Raw genomic sequence first — 18,638 nt, 5'->3', positions numbered from 1 at the left:
CATTAAATAATGTACACTGAGAATTTAGTCCAAAATGGGAAATCAACACAAGTTACACCTTATTTTCTCTCCTTTCCTGTAAGTTCTGTTTTCCTAAATGAATGCCTTTTAAGTATTCCTTCCAAACACTAAGTCTTCATAGGTAGAAATATTTCTCACTTACTTAATTGCCCAGCATTAAGAAAAACGATCTACCTACAAAGAGATGAAATATTTGTATAAGAAAATGGGTATCAACTATTGTTATATTATATGTAAAGATCATGTTCCTGGGACAGTCAGCTTGGTATGTTAAAAATAGAATGATACAAAATTTCACACAGGTACGCATCCTTAAAAAAATCAACTTCACGCATAATTTCACGGATGAATTTTAGTCAAATACCAAATAACAACTATGTTAAAAATAAAGATGTTTGAAGACTCTGTAGCATAGATATTTTGGGAAAAAAACTTCCATTTTAATTTATGCAAATGTTTTGTAAACCATAAGGTATGAAACAACACACAATGTTGTTTTTATTGTAATGTCCTGTTGGTTTCTAGAATAAATTGGCAATGTCATCAAATTAAAATCATGCAACATATTAAAATGCAAATTTTTATTCACTGAAATTCAATTTGAAATTTGCATATAAAGTAAAGAAAGCTTTCTAAGAAGTTATAACAACATACATAATAGACATTAAGTCAACAAAGATCACAAACAAAATTTTTAGAAGTCTTCCCACAATTTCATCTTCCAGACTTTTGGGAGTAGTGGTGGAAATTAATATCCAGTTTTTACCAGTCATATCCAGAGTACTCTTGTTCCCTAGGAAAAAGAAAAGAAAAGTAGCCTCAAATGAACACATTGATAATCTTGATTCTTTAGATTCAATCTAATACAGGGTGAACATGAAGTTTGTGTGCAATTTAAAATAGTTGTAATTGGGGCAGCTCCTGCGGCTCAGTGGGTAGGGCACTGGCCCCACATACTGAGGGTGGAAAGTTCAAACCTGTCCCCAGCCAGCTAAAACAGCAGTGGCAACTGTAACAAAAAATAGCTGGGTGTCGTGGAGCTGAGGGGACTGAGGCAAATGAATTGCTTAAGCCCAAAAGTTAGAGGTTGCTGTGAGCTGTGACGCCATTACACTCGACAGAGGGCGACAGAATGAGACTCTGTCTTAAATAAATAAATAAATAAATAAATAAATAAATAAATAAATAAATAAAAATAGTTGTAACTTTCGGCTCAGCATCCTGTAGCTCAGCAGCTAGGGTGCCAGCCACATACACTGGAGCTGGCAGGTTCCAACCCAGTCGGAGCCTGCCAAACAACAATGACAACTACAACCAAAAAAATAGCTGGGCATCATGGGGGGCACCTGTAGTCCCAGGTACTTGGGAAGCTGAGGCAAGAGAATCGCTTAAGCCCAAGAGTTTGAGGTTGCTGTGAGCTACGAAGCCACGGCACTCTACCCAAGGCAACATAGCGAGACTCTGTCTCAAAAAAAAAAAAAAAAGTTATAATTTTAAATTGCACACAAACTTTATGTCCACCCACTATAAAAAAATAGTGATGAAGATTTATCTTCCAGGGAATAATATTCTGTACTTATCTGCAATCAATGAAATAAAATATTTTTCTTCCTAATGAATTAAATTATTTTTCTCCCATTCTTTACGACCAGTTTGTATCGTAATCACAGGTTTTTCTACATGCCAAACTTTGCCTTTCTTTCTAAAAGAAACAGCTCAAGGGACTTTCAAAATGGCCATTTTCTTTTCATGTTATGTAATGTAACGTAATAGAAGTTAATTTATGATTGAAGTGTCTTCAGTCATTTATATCAGCGTAAATGGCATCAGTGAAGTTGCCATTCCTCTAATCTGCACAGGTGGTGCTAACAGAGAGAGAATTTGAAGATGTGGAAATAAGCAAGTAAGGATAAATATTTTTCTTTTAAATAGACAACAGGCTGGGTGCAAGTGGCTCACATCTGTAATTCTAGCACTCTGGGAGGCTGAGGTAGGAGAACAACTTAAGCTCAGGAGTTCCAAGCCAGCCTGAGCAAGAGCAAGACCTTATTTCTACTTAGCTGAGTAGTCAGTGGGAGCCCGTAGTCCCAGCTAGTCGGGAGGCTGAGGCAGTAGGACCACTTGAACTCAGGAGTTTGAAGGTGCTATGAGCTGGGCTTACACTATGGCACATTAACCTGGGCAACAGAGTGATAATAAAATAAAATAAATAACAAAAAAATCCTTTTCTTTTTTTCAAGAACCTCTCATGGTTTGATCCCTTGATATGACATCAAACATTTAATTTCTTCCACATCTGTGCTGATAAAACTTTTAACACACACACTATAATAAGCTGGAATTTTAGAAGGTATTAATTCGTGGTCTGTTTCCACATTGTCAGAAGATTTTAGTAACCATCTGTCATGTAAGGAGTTTAGAACAGTTCTCAATCCCTTTCACAGGGAGTGCAAAGGCAAATAAATGGCTTTCCAAGCCTTACAGCAAAGTTCCTCATATACACTCAAGTTAAAATGAACATCCACATCTTAAAAAAAAAAAAGGTGGAAAAATGCAGGTTGAGCTTTACAAGAGGAGGAGAAAAAGAGAAGGAAAGAGAGATGAATATTTTGCTAGTGTTGCCGTCTCCCACTTTGAGCAATCTTTTTTTTTTTGAGACAGAGCCTCAAGCTGTTGTCCTGGGTAGAGTGCTGTAGCATCACTGCTCACAGCAACCTCCAACTCCTGGGCTGAAGCGATTCTCTTGCCTCAGCCTCCCAAGTAGCTGGGACCACAGGCGCCCACCACAATGCCTGGTTATTTTTTGGTTGCAGCCATCATTGTTGTTTGGCAGGCCTGGGCTGGATTCGAACCCACCAGTTCAGGTGTATGTGGCTGGTGTCTTAGCCACAGGCACTGAGCCGCTTTGAGCAATCTTGATCAATTTGTGTAATCATTTGCTCTATTCCTAGAGGAGGGACTGACTCAGCCCAAATTACACAGCAGTCATCGTCAAAATAAACACCTAGCATTTCCCCAACATTTAACAATTCCTTCTGTCTGTGTTTCAGTAACAAAGGGTGAGAATAATACATGGGTTTGCAAAGTAATTTTCCTTCTCTCCTGTAGCCTCAGCCTCCAGCTTGTGTTTCTTCAGTCTCTGCCCCCAAGGTACCTGCAACTCCTCAGAAAACAGTGAGAGAGGCTGAAATAAGTGAAGGGGAGACTAGACAATTGATGTGGTTTGAGGAGTGAGTAGAGACGCATTTCTCACCTGAATTTATCCCAGGTAGTGGCAGGTAACACCGCTCCTCAGTTTTCTCTGGGTCTGCCCTTGGTAGGACAAAGTGCATTCAGCACAGGCGGTCTCGTAGCAACCTTGGCTCCTGTGTCAAAGCACATGAAAAGGTTTTATTGAATGGTGAGACAGTGTAGGAAGTGGAGGGGCAGGGAGCTTACATGGAAAAGTCTAGGACTGTTTTCAAAAGAAGACAGGAAGGAAATGTCAAAGAGTGGACTTTGGAAAATCTGACATTCTTATTTCTATTTATCACAGAATTGTATAACTGAACATTTAACAGAAAGATGAAGCCCAAGTCTAGGCTTTTCCTGGCAGGGCAAACACTCGCCACACTTTTTAAAGAAATAATTCTCTAAAAATTGTTTTATACATATGCTACCATATCTTTGTGGTATAACAATCACTACCACCAGAAAAAACAAATAAAGAGGGCCGTGCCTGTGGCTCAAAGGGTGCTGGCCCCACATGCTGGAGGTGGTGGGTTCAAACCCAGCCCTGGCCAAAAACTGCAAAAAAAAAAAAAAAACAAAGAAACTTCTCTATATAAGAGATCCTAACTCATGAGTTTGTACATCTATGTTTGAAGTACAGTCACCCCTTTATAGCTATAGGGAATTTGGTCCAAGACTCCCCACAGATATCAAAATCCATAGATACTCAAGACCCTGGTATAAGATAGCATAGTATTTGCATATAAGCTACATACATCCTCTTGTACACTTCAGACCCTCTCTAGACTACTTATAACCCCTGGTATTAATCCTGTGTAAATAGTTGCTATGCTGTATTGTTTAGGGAATAATGACATGAAAAAAAAAGGCTTTACATGTTTAGTACAAAAAATTTTTTTCTATATATTTTCAATCTGCAGTCGGACATAGAACCCATGGATACAGAGGACCAACTCTTTTGTAAGTTTTAAGATTTTGTATCCCTTTTACAAATGAATTAGAAAATGAAGGTGTAAATTTATTATAAAAAACCAGGCATAAAATATGGCTTCTATATCCTGTGCCACACAATGACATTTTGGTCAATAAGGGAGTAATGGTGGTCTCATGAAATTGTAACAAAGCTGAAAAATTCCAGTCCTCTAGTGATAACCAACCTAATGTCACAGCACAATGCATTACTCCATGTTTGTGGTGATGCTGGCGTCAAAGAACCGATTGCTCTGCTAGCTGTATAAAAGTACAGCACGTACAATTACGCCCACTACCTAATACTTCGTAATGATAATAAATGACTACGATACTGCTTTATGTATTTATTCTACTATACTTTTTGTCATTATTTTAGAGTGCACTCCTCCTACTTATTAAAAAAAGTTAATTGTCTAACAGCCTCAGGCAGGTCTTTTAGGAGGTATTCTAGAAGAAGGCATGGTTATCAAGGGAGGTGACAACTCCATGTCTGTTACTGACCCTGAAGACCTTCCAGGGGGAAATAACTTGGAGGTAGAAGACAGCAGCATTGATATCCTGACCTGTGTAGGCCTAGGATAATGTGTGTGTGTGTGTGTACGTCTTTGTTTCTAACAGAAAACTTAAAAAAAAAAAAAGGCTCGGCGCCTGTAGCTCAAGTGGCTAAGGCACCAGGCACATACACCAGAGCTGGTGGGTTTGAATCCAGGCCAGGCCTGCCAAACAACAATGACAACTACAACCAAAAAATAGCCGGGCGTTGTGGTGGGCACCTGTAGTCCCAGCTACTTGGGAGGCTGAGGCAAGATAATCACTTAAGCCCAGGAGTTGGAGGTTGCTGTGAGCTGTGATGCCGCAACACTCTACTCAGGGTGAAAGCTTCAGGCTTTGTCTCAGAAAAAAAAAAAAAAAGAAAACATTTAAAAAACAGCAAAAAGCTTATAGACTAAAGATATAAAGAAAGAAGATATTTGTGTAGAGCTCTATAACATGTTTGTGTTTTAAATTATTATTACAAAAGAATCAAAAAATTAAATTTACAGTATGCTAAAGTTAATTATTATCAAAGCAAGAAATTTCTTTTTATAAATTTAGTATAGCCTAAGTGTATAGTGCTCATAAAATCTATATTAGTGTATAGTAATATCCTAAGTTTTCACATTCACTCACTATTCACTCACTCAGAGCAACTTCCAGTCCTGCAGGCCCCCCCCCCATGTATGTGCCCTACACAGGTGTACCATTTTTGATCTTTTCAACTGTGTTTTTACTGTACTATGTCTAGATAGATCACAAACACTTATAATTGAGCTACAATAGTATGCAGTTTTGAGTACAGTAACATGCTGTATAGGTTTGCATCCTAGGAGCAGTAGGCTAACCCGTACAGCCTAGGTGTGCAGTAGGGTATGCCATGCGGGTTTGTGTAGAACAGTCTATGCTGTTCAGACAACGATGAAATCATCTAAGGCCACATTTCTCAAAATGTATCCCTGAAATATTCCTTCAGGTAACATTTGCTAATAATATTCTTTTTATAAAGACATTATGCTGAAAAGTGTTCACTGCAGTCTGCTTGCTCCACTCCATCACTACATCTTTTTTCCCTGGTAAGCTTTTTTGAATGAAATGTATTATACAGGCTCAGCGCCTGTAGCCCAGTGGTTACGGCACCAGCTACATGCACCAAGATTGGCAAGTTCGAACCTCACCCGGGCCAGCTAAACAACAATGATAACTGCACCAAAAAAAAAAAAAAGTGCCTGGCGTTGTGGTGGGCACCTGTAGTCCCAGCTATTCAGGTGGCTGAGGCAAGAGAATCACTTAAGCCCAACAGTTTGAGGTTGCTGTGAGCTGTAATGCCATAGTACTCTACTGAGGGGGACATAGTGAGACTCTGTCCCAAAAAAAAAAAAATAGAAAAACTGAGGCAAGAGGATTGCTTAAGCCCAAGTTGGAGTTTGCTGTGAGCTATGATGCCATGCACTGTACCCAGGGCAATAGCTTGAGACTCTGTCTCAAAAAAAAAAAAAAAAAAAGAAAGAAAAGAAATGTATCGTACATATAGAAAAGTAAAAAAAATAGTGAGTAATAGGTCATATGTGAATAAATCATAAGCCTAATGAGTTTTTTACAAAGTAACCATATGCATGTAACCACTAATCAGATCAGCAGTGCCATTTTTATTACAGAAAAAAACATTAGAAGTAATGACAAAAGACTAAACAAACTATAATTCAGCTACATATGGAATGTTATTTATCCATTAAAATGATAGTTATTACAACTATGAAATCACAGTAAAACAACATAGGAAAAGATGTTGAAGTATTTAGATAGGAATACAACTCATGCTTATGATCGGTCATCCATTGTACCCTGGGTGTGTCTCCTAAAGAAATGCACGGTTACCTGCCCACAGGACACATGGCCAGACATTATTTGTAATATCTTCAACTTGGAAACAATCCAAATGCCCACTAGGGCATAGATAAATTGTGAGAGAGTCATACAATAGAATATTATACAATAAAAAAAATCCAACTACAGCTCTATACAAAAGCAGGAGCAAATCTTACGAACAGCATGTTGAATTTTAAAAAGCAAGGCCCAAAAGAAAACACACAGTGTAAGTCCATTTAGATAAAGTAAAAACAAAATTAAGTGCGTGGTGTAGGGGTGCATAGATGGTTGGCAATGGTTTAGGTGGTACATTTTATCAAGAAAACAAAGGGATTGGCTACCATAAAATCATAACGGCGGTGAGGTTAGTAAGAAGTAAAAAAGAAATTGGCCGGAGCTTCCAGCGATGTTTTACTTCTTGTCCTGGGTAGTGTTACATTGCCAATCGCTTTTGAACTATTTGCTAAACTATACACACAAGTTCGAAGTGCTTTTCTGTATGTACATTAGACTCCGTGATTGAAATATTTAAAATAACGCAAGAGACATACAGATGTCAGTAAAGCTATAGCGGGTAAGAAGTAGTTTGCGTGATTTTTCTCCCTTATTTCCATTTCTCATATCCTTTTGTTTAAAGGATATTGCCTTTCACACAAACTTCGGAAAACTGAAGAAAGTAGTCGTGGCACTTTCTCCGTACGTTTAAAAGTAATTTATACCGATTTTATTTTTGTCAAACCAATCATTTCAACAAATATGGACAAAAGTAAAATTTAATTTATCAATCAAAGTCTGTCACTTATGTGATAAACGAGACAGATCCGTTCCACTTGAGAACATGTTCCCGTTTCACTGGAAATGCTTGTGAGAAACAGGAACCTGCGTGGTGGTTCCTGTTTGTTTCTTCCCCTTGATGATTGATTTGTTTCTAGACCTAAAATCAGACTCAGTCTCAAAAAAAGATAAATAAATTTTAAGCAAGTTAGGACACTTTAAAAGACACAATTTGTATCATCCAACAACATTTTTTTTTTTGAGACTGAGTCTCATTGTGTCACCCTGCGTAGAGTGCCATGATGTCATCAGAGCTCACAGCAAGCTCAAACTCTTGAGCTCAAGCAATACTCTTGCCTCAGCCTCCTGAGTAGCTGCGACTACAGGTGCCCACCACAATACCTGACTTGTTTTTTCTATTTTTAGTAGAGACAGGGGTCTTGCTCTTGCGTAGGCTGGTCTCCAACTCCTGAACTCAGGTGATCCATTTGCCTCAGCCTCCTAGAGTGCTAGGGTTACAGGCATGAGCCACTTTTTCATTTTTCCTGTCTCATGAAAAATTTATTTACACATCCAGATTTTAAGGTGGAATAAAATTATGATTGTCATGGTGCTTTGATTCTCATTTTGCTTATTAGTTCTTAGCTACAATCATGGTAGTAAGTGTTTTTCTTCTTTAGAATTGAAGGGACATTCTTTTTTTTTTTTTTTTTTTTTACGGTTTTTGGCCAGGGCCAGGTTTGAACCTAATACCTCTGGTATATGGGGCCAGTGCCCTACTCTTTGAGCCACAGGCACCACCCTGAAGGGACATTCTTGAGCAGTGGTTCTCAACCTTCCTAATGCTGCAACACTTTAATATAGTTTCTCATGTTGTGGTGACCCCAATCATAAATTTATTTTTGTTGCTACTTCATAACTGTAATTTTGCTACTGTTATGAATTGTAATGTAAATATCTGATATGCAGGATGTATTTAGGAGACCCCTGTGAAAGGGTCATTCAACCCCCAAAGGGGTTGAGACCCACAGGTTGAGAACCATTGTTCTTGAGGGATAACCATTTTTAGGAAGAAAATATTTCCTGGTTTTTTTTTTCAATCTGACAAAACATGTACCAAAAAAGATAAATAAATTTTAAGCAAGTTAGGACACTTTAAAAGCTATGCCCAATTTCTTGGATATGACTATCTGAAGACCTTCGCCTTATCTTAAATGTAGTGTTTTAAAATTATAGCTAAAATGACATGACCTCCAATTTCTGATATAAAACATTCCAGGTTATTTTGGGTCAAATATGTTTTATATTAAAACTTCAGAAGATTGAAAATAATTTTCCCTCCCATTTAAATGTGTCTCTTCCCCATTTCCAGAGGTCACTGGAAGTTAATTTATTACGTTATAGAATATTACACTGAAACTAGAATGGATATTCTCATCCAGTTTTTTTTTTTTTTTTGTAAAGACAGAGTCTCACTTTACTGCCTTCGGTAGAGTGCCATGATGTCACAGGACTCACAGCAACCTCTAGCTCTTGGACTTCCGCGATTCTCCTGCCTCAGCCTCCCGAGTAGCTGGGACTACAGGCGCCCGCCACAATGCCCGGCTATTTTTTGGTTGCAGTTCAGCCGGGGTTGAGTTTGAACCCGCCACCCTCGGTATATGGCTTATCTAGGTTTTAAATCTTTATTTTTTTTCTTTGATGCTATTAAAATTTAGATGCAAATTGCTGGGCACAGTGGCTCATGCCTGTAATCCCAGCACTCTGGGAGGCTGAGGAGTGTGAATTGCTTGAGGTCAAGAGTTCAAGACCAGACTGAGCAAGAGTGAGACTGGGTCTCTAAAAATAGTTGGGCATTGTGGTGGGTGGTTCCCAGGTACTCGAGAAACTGAGTCAAGAGGATTGCTTGAGCCTAAGAGTTTGAGGTGGATGTGAGCTATGATGGCACGGCACTCACCAAGGACGACAAAGTGAGACTTTGCCTCAAAAAAAAGAAAATTAGATGCAAATAATCTAATTCAAATTGGCTACTCACCTTGAGTACTGGTATCCCACCAAGCAAGTTAGACAAGGAAGAGTAGCAGTAACCTTGGTCCCTAGGAGCTGGACTGTACTGTATTATCTGTTTTTCATTCTGCCACCAGTTAGTAGGCCCTTTACTTGCTTGTCTTTATATTAAAAAATAGTTTCCCAAGTCAAATCTAATCTCTGGGATCATAAGAAAGGTATATTTTCTAAATTGCTCAGTCCCCTGGTAAAAACAAAAACAAAACACAAAAGTATTGCTAGTCCTAGGACCTTAGCCTTTTCTCCATTTCTCTCAAGCCCTAACATTTCCCCTCACTAGGTGTGCAATTTTAGTCAAAACAAAGAACAGAACATACTTTGCAACATCTCTTTTCCAATCAAAAGAAAAATAATTTTCATAGTCTTAAACCCCTGAGTCAAACATTTCAAAAATATTTTCTTTTTTTGACCAGAATTTTCTAGCCCTACTCCTTGTTTCAACCAATATCTAGTAGTTAAGATAATAATGACAAAAGTTCCCTGAATACACAAATGAAAAGGATGTGAGTCACCTGAGTAAACAATAACAACTGAGTAAAGACCTATTACGTCCTGGGCCGTGACTGTCACTACCAGGAGGTGAAGGGTGCTTAGCATGCTGCACTGGGCCTACACACTAACCCGGGATGCCAGTCTCCAAATCCCATCTTTTCCCAACTATACTGCTTTATTCATGTTTTCAAGTGAAAAGTTACTTTAGAAAAGCTCTATATTCCTATGGAAATTAGCTGTACTGGAATGGAAACATCTACGTACTTATTCATGGCCACTCTTCTTCAGTCCTGGCTCCTTTTCTACATGTTTAAACTGCTCATGGAACGATGAGATGGAGGGTCTCAGTTACCCCTCTGGTCCTGTTAACCTACCATACAATGACAAGGTGTTAATTTATTCACATCAAAACCATCTGTTCTTTGTCAAGGAGGCATTCCCCAGACCACAACTACACCCTCAACTGTGTAAGGGACATGGTTAGCTGAAGGAGTTATCTATTTTTATCATCTTTTTCTGTATATTTCATTCCTGTTTTTTGCTAACCACTGGTCACCTTACAGCTGACACATTTCTCCCCCCTGACCTCTTGAATGAGAATGCTTCCAGGACATGGCAGTTGACAGATGGGCTTGGAATCAGACTGACTAGATTTGACTCTCAGGTCTGCCACTGGGCATGAGATCTTGGGCAAGTGACATTAACTCTCTGAGCCTCTGTCAGCACATCTAAGTGGGGGTAACAATACTTGCTTCTTAGGGTAGTGTGAAAATTAAATTAAAAAATAATACTTGTAAATTTGATTTAAGCACTCCAAAATAATAATAATAATAATAATAATACTTGTTGGCTGGGCGTCCATAGCTCAGTGGTTAGGGCACCAGCCACATGCTTGGGTACTGATGAGTTAGAACCCAGCCAGGGCCTGCTACACAAACAAACAACAAAAATAACAACAAAAAATAGCCAGGCATTGTGGCAGGCACCTGTAGTCCCAACTACTAGGGAGGCTAAGGCAAGAGAATTACTTGAGCTTAAGAGTTGGAGGTTGCTGTGAGCTATGACGCTATAGCACTCTATTGCGGGTGACAAAGTGAGACTCTGTCTAAATTTAAAAAAAAAAAAGAAATAATACTTGAGTCTAGAAAGTAAACATTTAAACTACCTGATAGACTATACCCCTTAAATAAATCATTCTTCTAGGGTTCTCTTTAAGCCCTACTCATACAAAACTATCAAACTCCTATTTGTCCTTTTGGACTCAATGTTACTGCTTCGGTGAGCTGATCTGACTTCCTCAGATTGAATGTATCTCCCACCATCTGTAACATACTGCTGGTCACCACTGTATCATGGGTGTTTACAGGGGCTACCTCATAGACAGTTGCTGCCTTCCTAGAAGCAGCAGGGGTGGCTTTATCTTTCCTGGTAGATCCCAATGTCTCACAGTCCCTGACCCTAATTAGTTATCAAACAAAAAATATTGACTTAACTGCACTTAAAGTAGAAGCTTTCTTGGCAGACTGAAAGTTTATTTTGTTCTAATGACAATTACCCAAGAGAAACACATATATTACCTCTACTTTTCCCAGCAAATAATTAAAAAAAATAAAATCGCAAAGTGGGATATTCCCAATTTGTCTCCATATGGAAAAAGTTGCTGTTTCCCAGAAAGTTGATGTTTAATAAATTTGTCTTTTAGAAACTTGAGAAATCGTATGGGAATTATGCCTTGTGGTTGCTTTTGTTTTGTTTTGTTTTTTGCTTGTAATTAGGGAACTAAGTCAAGGTGTCAAAAGGCAACACAAATTTGGCACAGGACCTACAGTGTTTGGGAATAAGAGTATCCTGTTGGGATGGCTACTGTTTCTACAGGACAATACAGAGTTGCCTTCACCAAACTCCTCAAATTTGAGTCAACTGGGAGTTAACTGAAAACCCAGGCATATTCAATGGTAAATGAATTTTGTGTGTTCTGTAAGTTTCTAAAATTTGACTTCAAGTTGTATTTTCTGAATTAATTAAAGACACATTAGATTCTGCCCAAAGTTGGATTATGTGGGAAAGGGAATTTAACATATCTGAGAAATTAATTTATCCATCACATGAGCTTTGTACAAGAGAAAGCATGTATTTTAATTTTTTTAATGGCATTTGACTTTAATTTAAATGATTGCGGCCATGATTATTGTACTTGGCTTCCTGATTAAGACATAACTTCAAGGCAAATTTTTCTCTTTTCAGCTAAGAAACACGATAGTAGTGAAAGGTTTGAAGTATTAAAGAAATATTAGTACTGGAAAAGATATGCGAGCTTTCCCAAATTTCTCATTTGACAAACAAGACCCAGAGAAGGACAGAGACTTGTCTGATGTCACACAGTTACTTTTTCCCAGAGCTAGTCCCACAGTTGCCTGGGCAATTTTCTGACGTTTATGATTAAATGGATTCTGTGTTTCACCAGACGAGTCTCTCTGGAGAGATTCTGCCTTCATCACTTGCCAACATCTTTGATTCAGGCCCATGTAAGACCAGAGAGTCCAGAATAAAGTAAATCACAAGTGAAAACTGAAAAATTTAGCAGGTTAGGATCACAAGGCAAAGAACTTGACATACTGGACTTTGACTGAAAACAAAAATGTGTTTTGTCACAGATGGTCAGTCAGTAAGGTGGAGTGAGGAGAGGGTATAGGATTTAAACCAGATGGAACTGGATTGAGGTCTTGGCTCTGGTTGGTATTAACTCTGTTGCTTTGGACCAGGCACTTAACCTCAGATGCTACCTCGTCTGGAGAGCAGAGATGACAGTATTTTATTCATAACTAAAGTTATGTGCCTGCCCCCCCCCACACACACACACACTTTGATTTTAATCTCATCAGACTTTATGAGGTGAACTATTAGGACCACTATTTCCTTAGTCAGAGAGACCGGAGCACAGAGAGGTTGAGTAAGCTGTCCAAGGTCACACATTTAGCAAGAGATGACCTGGAATTTGAAAGGAGATCTGTTTGGCTCCAAAGCTCTTACCCTTAGCTCCTGCAATATTGCAGGACTGATAAAAATGTAAGCCAAGAGCCCAGCATGCTGCCTGACCCTGGATAAATAGTGGTTACTGAGATGAAGCAGCAGATTTAGAAAGACGGCCGACTCCCTGCAGTCCAACCATGGTGAAGTGGGATGAGGTGGCTAAGATAGCTAAGAGGAAACAAATGATACCCTTACGAGTGGGACAGCAGCCAAGCACCATGGCTCAGGCCTGTAATCCTAGCATTTTGGGAAGCTGAGGTGGGAGGATTGCTTGAGGCCAGGAATTTAAGATCAGGCTGGGCAACATAGCAAGACTTTGTCTACACAAAGCAATTAAAAATTAGCCGGGCATGGTGGTGCGTGCCTGTACACCCAGCTAAACTCAGGAGGCTGGGGCAGGAAGATCGATTGAGCCCAGGCATTCAAGGTTATAGTGAGCTATGATAGGGTCACACCGCACTCTGGCCCAAGGTGAGACCTTATCTCTAAAATTTAAAAAAAGAGAGAGAGAGAGCATGAGTGAAGGAAAGCCCTGGGAAGTTGCAGTTCTGAGAGGTTGAGACAGACACATGACACATGGGCAGCTCGCCAAGAGCACTCCTGAGTGTCCACTGGATCACCCACAGGCCCTGGGGACAAGGGGGCCACCAGCCCTGTCAGGAGCCACTGCATCTCTCCTCTCTCTGCATTTCTCATGCTTTGTTTGTATGTTAATACCCATCCTGTACTGACCTTCCCAAGCCACTGATGGCCATACCTTAAATATTTGAAGTGAATATTCTGGCCCTAAAATGAATAGTTTTTCTACATAGGAACAAATGTGTTTTCTTAATCATCTCTACTACCAGGGCTTGTGAAGGCTCAGATCTCCACCTGCCACATTCCTGCCCCATAGAGATCATGCATAAATTACTCCATTATGGGAATTTAAAAATTAAGAAATATTCTAGAACCAGGATAATCAAAATGGGATCAACCTTCTTGCCAAGTCTGCCATCCGGTTCCATGAATCACAGCTGTAATGCATTCTTACAAGGCCAGAAGAAATGTCCCGGCCCTGGCCCGTGTGAGGTTTACTCTGGGATCCTCGACACAGCACTGCCCTCCAACACTCACCCTTTCAGTGGTGTAAGAAGCAGGTAAGGGACTGAGGGGCTTTGCTGGTTAGATTTGCAATTTTTTTTTTTTTTTAATCTGTAGAACAGATAACTAACAAGTGTATAACAGATATCTAAACAAGTGCCATTTCCCTATTTGGGGATGAGGATTGAAAGGGAGTGAAGAATTTCTGGACTTGTTTGAATTTTCATACACATTTTGGCAAAACCTTTCAAACTGCCTGCTCGGCCTATGACATACAACATTCCTCTCCGTGTATGTCCTGGTGGCAAGTTTTTATATTTTAAGTACAGATTTTATTTCTATAGCCAGCTGAATGTTCTTTTGGAGTCAAGTTTAGCTGAGAGAATAATGAAATTTCAAGTTTAAATGAAAGACTTTAACCACTGTTAGAGCAGAAATGGTTATCTACAGCATTGAAGTGCTCAGTAATTTCTGGGGCAGGGGAAACGAGGTACAACTTTAAGGCATTGCTCTTCTGTGTCTCACAAGGTCATTGCTCAGTCAGTGAAGAACTGAATCATGTGCAAGCCCCTTCTTTAGTCAGTTACTCACAAACTGACATCTTTCTCAGGCTGCATTAAGAGCTTATCAACCTCTTGCTAAGCTACTGTGTTTTGCTGACAGTAGGAACTAAATGCAAATTTGCAGAATGAAAGCTCATAGAGGAAAACAAACATCTCATCCTATCTCCTGAGTTACAAGGCACCACTGGGAACGCAGTTACTGAGGCAGCCCTCCTCTCTGTCTTATCCAGACTAGATAGAATCAACTCTAATGTAACAAGAGTGGAAAATAGCCCTTTGCAAACATTGCAGCCCATAACAAAAAGAAAAATTTTAGAATACCTGTTTTAACAGAGCAGGTAAGTTTATGAGAATAATAGCTTCTGTTTTGAAATTGTTTTTGGAGGTTCCTCATCATCAGTGACCTTAGCTATAGCCTTCAGCTGTAAGCTGAGTTGCTTACAACATACCATCCTCCAATCCACTCGTCCTCGGGATTTGCACAGCTTATACTATCCTAAAAATAAAGTTATTAAAAGCAACGAAAGTCTGACATTGTGTCTTCTATGGTTTAAATTAATGTTTCCCATGAAAGACCACATTTGGAGGCTCTGAATTTGAATTTGAGACAAGTAAGAGATGAGTGGGAAGATTCAGGAAAAATTGGAAGAAGGGATTTATAAATAATGTTATATTAACTGTCACTATGCTTGGCCACTTATATTATTATAAGTAAACCCCACTGCCCTATAAAACGGGTTATGATTCTCACTTCTCAATGAACCCTCAGCTCAGAGTGGGTGGATACTTGCTTCAGGGAACAAGTAAGCTGGTCTGAGCCAGGGCTCAACACCAGGCCTGCACTTGCCTTCTTCCAACTCACTGCAATGCCCCTCTTACATATTTGATTTAGAAGGCTGGTGCACATGCTCAGGAAGTGAACATATGTAACCAAAGCAGAATGCTGTATTAGCCTCTGGTCCTAAAAAGGGGTTGCAGTGGGGTAGTGCCCATGGCTCAAGGAGTAGGGCCCCATATACTGGGCGCAGCGTGTTCAAGTCCGGCCCTGGCCAAAACTGCAAAAAAAACAGGGGGGGTGGGGTGGGGGGTGGGTGGTTTGCAGTGTTAGGTGTCAGCTCTGCTCACTAGGACCAAGCAGGGATATGCCTTTCTGGGCTTCAGGGTCCTCCTTTTCCAGACAGAAAACACAGTGACCTACTTTGTAGGACTTGCAGAGGCAACCATTATAAAGAAAGTTGCAAAGACAAAGGCTTTGGCTAAAGAACAAGGAAGCAATGAATCCATGAAACTAGAAGGGTGCCCTCTCTGATCCAAACCTGAACAAGATTAAACAAACAAACAAGGGCCTGGGTATCCTGTCCCTCCTGCACATGTATAATTCCCATATGCAAAAATTCTCTTTGAAATCACTGAAATTCTAATAGGAAAGGAAACACAAGGAGATGGGAGTATCAAGCCACAATTACAAGGTTTGGTCAAATACAGCGGGACATCCATAGTTGACCATCTCCCTACATTGGCCACCTCCTTAAGTTGAATGAATTTTCATAGCTCAGACATGCACCACATGTACATATCAGAAGAGGAGGCCTCGATCCTTATATTGACCACTTCCATGTGTCGACCAGTTTGTTACAGTCCCTCGGGGGTTAACTTACAGAGCTTCTGGTGTAATTGATATATATATATATATAATTAATCCTTTGCTTCTCTTTCTGCCTTTAGTCAAAAGGAAATAAAAAGAGTGAAAACCTAATCCATTAACCTGTCTCATAATTAGTCTTATAAGGTTGGAGCAATGTCCAAATGCAGAGAATAAGAAATAGGCTTTGTGAACTGTACTGTGTTTTAATCTGCTATATTCTCCCTCTACCAGAAGCAAACAAGAGTCACATTAAACTGTTCCCCTACATCAACATTTTAAACTGTTACATTAAAAAAAAAAAAAACAAATAACACTTACTGTTCAGGGGTTCAATAAGTGAAGTTCGAAGTCAAGGGAATGGTCTCTCTTGTGTGAAAAACACCATATGCTCTTGTTGGATCAGGAGGCTCGCTAGTCTGTTATTAATAACTGGCTTACAGCTTTATGAAGAAACATGAGCCAGAATGTCACAGGAGGAGGCAAGTGGACAGTAATTGACAGACACAGGTACATTATAACAAAAATATACTTATACCCACAGGAGCTTAAATAACCCAGGAGAAGGGGATCAATTCCTCCCCAGTCAATAGACCCTCATGGCAAGTGTTCAAAAAGTTAAACAACCAAGAAAAATATCCTTAATGTTAAAGAAAGCCATGATTTATTTAATGTTATCCTATCCTCGACTCTTCTGAACAATTATTCTCCATGAACAACTGAATATCTTTTCAAATTTGTACACTTTACCTTGTTTATCCTAATTTCTCTCTGTTTTTAAAAATATCAAGAAATGGGGCGGCGCCTGTGGCTCAGTCCATAGGGCACCGGCCCCATATACCGAGGATGGCCAGTTCAAACCCGGCCCTGGCCAAACTGCAACCAAAAAATAGCCGGGCGTTGTGGCGGGCGCCTGTAGTCCCAGCTACTCGGGAGGCCGAGGCAAGAGAATCGCTTAAGCCCAGGAGTTGGAGGTTGCTGTGAGCTGTGTGAGGCCACGGCACTCTACTGAGGGCCATAAAGTGAGACTCTGTCTCTACAAAAAAAAAAAATATATATCAAGAAATGGATTTTCGGGCGGCGCCTGTGGTTCAAGGAGTAGGGCACCGGTCCCATATGCTGGAGGTGGCGGGTTCAAACCCAGCCCCGGCCAAAAAATCACAAAAAAAAAAAAAAGAGCAAAAAAAGAAATGGATTTTCAAACATACACTATCAATTTTTTGAAGTTTGTTTACCTGTGAGCATATCAGTTTCCTACCCTTAAGGACCCCAAAACAATTCCTGGAAAAGCAGAGGCATGCGTGGCATTTGAGAGGTGGATGTTGGGATTATATCATACATAAAAGAAAATCTGTAGAAGTGACGTCGTAAGAAGGCAGGTATATTCATGACCTGGTCCTTGGTTTGTAGTGGCTCTTCTCTTTTGAAAAGGTGTATTTCAAAAAAATTCCATGCCTCTGCCTCCCCTCCCCATCATAACAGATGTCAAATTGTTTAGACCATGAACAACGTCTCTGTAGACATAAATGACATCTGGCCTCTGTCTAAAGTATTAAAAGAAAACTGACAATTAGACACAAGTTTTTGAAATATGAAGATTATTTGACTCTTTCCTTTTCTTCTTCTTTTTTTTTGAGAGAGAATCTTACTCTGTCATCCTGGATTGAGTGTCGTGGCATCATCACAGCTCACACCACCTCAAACTCTTGATCTCCAGCCATCCTCTTGCCTCAGCCTCCCAAGTAGCTGGGACTACAGTTGCCTGTTACGACACCTGGCTAATTTTTCTATTTTTATTAGCGAGGGGGTCTTGCTCTTGCTCAGGCTGGTCTTGAACTCCTGAGCTCAGGTGATCGAGCCTCCCAGAGTGCTGGGATTACAGGCGTGAGCCACTGTGCCCAACTGTATGCTTCATTCTTAAGGCTCCTTCTGCCTGTCACTCTGGCTTAGGCCTGGTAACTGTCCTATTTTCAAACTAAACCCTTTTTCAACTGAACCCTATGGTGGGTGGGGGTGGACACGTCACTACAAACCTCAAACAGTAGAGTGTTATGATAGTGTTATGATGGTTAAAAAGAGAAACTAATAAACCAGTGATCACCAGTTTCATAGATGGGTGAGAAGTAGAGTAGATTTAGGAACTTCAGTATTTTCTTTTCCACGCTAGTTACTTTTAAACTTTTGAGCATCCATTGACTATGTATCTTTAGTGATAGAACATGTTCATGTACTATTGTAAATATGTTATTTACATCATAAAATGCAAACAAAATTTTAAAAGAGGAAATTTTAAGAGAAATAGATATTCTAATCTTCTCTCACTACATTTCCAGAGGGTCATCTTTATCAGTGCCTGAGGC

General features: G+C 39.8%; 1 protein-coding gene across 2 annotated transcripts; it reads right to left on the bottom strand.

Moving 5' to 3' along the window:
- Positions 1-587: 587 nt before the first annotated feature.
- On the bottom strand, positions 588-16,708 carry MRLN (myoregulin). Of its 2 annotated transcripts, XM_053584992.1 has the most exons (4): positions 16,600-16,695; positions 10,225-10,330; positions 3,275-3,386; positions 588-814 (listed from the first exon to the last, which is right to left on the bottom strand). In XM_053584992.1, the coding sequence occupies exons 3-4, from the start codon at positions 3,351-3,353 to the stop codon at positions 654-656; spliced, it is 240 nt and encodes a 79-aa protein (XP_053440967.1). In that variant the 5' UTR covers positions 3,354-3,386; positions 10,225-10,330; positions 16,600-16,695; the 3' UTR covers positions 588-653. The 2 variants fall into 2 exon arrangements, with proteins under 2 accessions (XP_053440967.1, XP_053440968.1); XM_053584993.1 differs by lacking the exon at positions 10,225-10,330 and having other exon boundaries at positions 16,600-16,708.
- Positions 16,709-18,638: the final 1,930 nt, after the last annotated feature.

Source organism: Nycticebus coucang, chromosome 3 (genome assembly GCF_027406575.1).
Source record: "Nycticebus coucang isolate mNycCou1 chromosome 3, mNycCou1.pri, whole genome shotgun sequence".
Lineage (NCBI taxonomy): Eukaryota > Metazoa > Chordata > Mammalia > Primates > Lorisidae > Nycticebus > Nycticebus coucang.
Note: the sequence above shows the minus strand (reverse complement) of the source record. Positions and strands in the feature narration are given on the sequence as shown.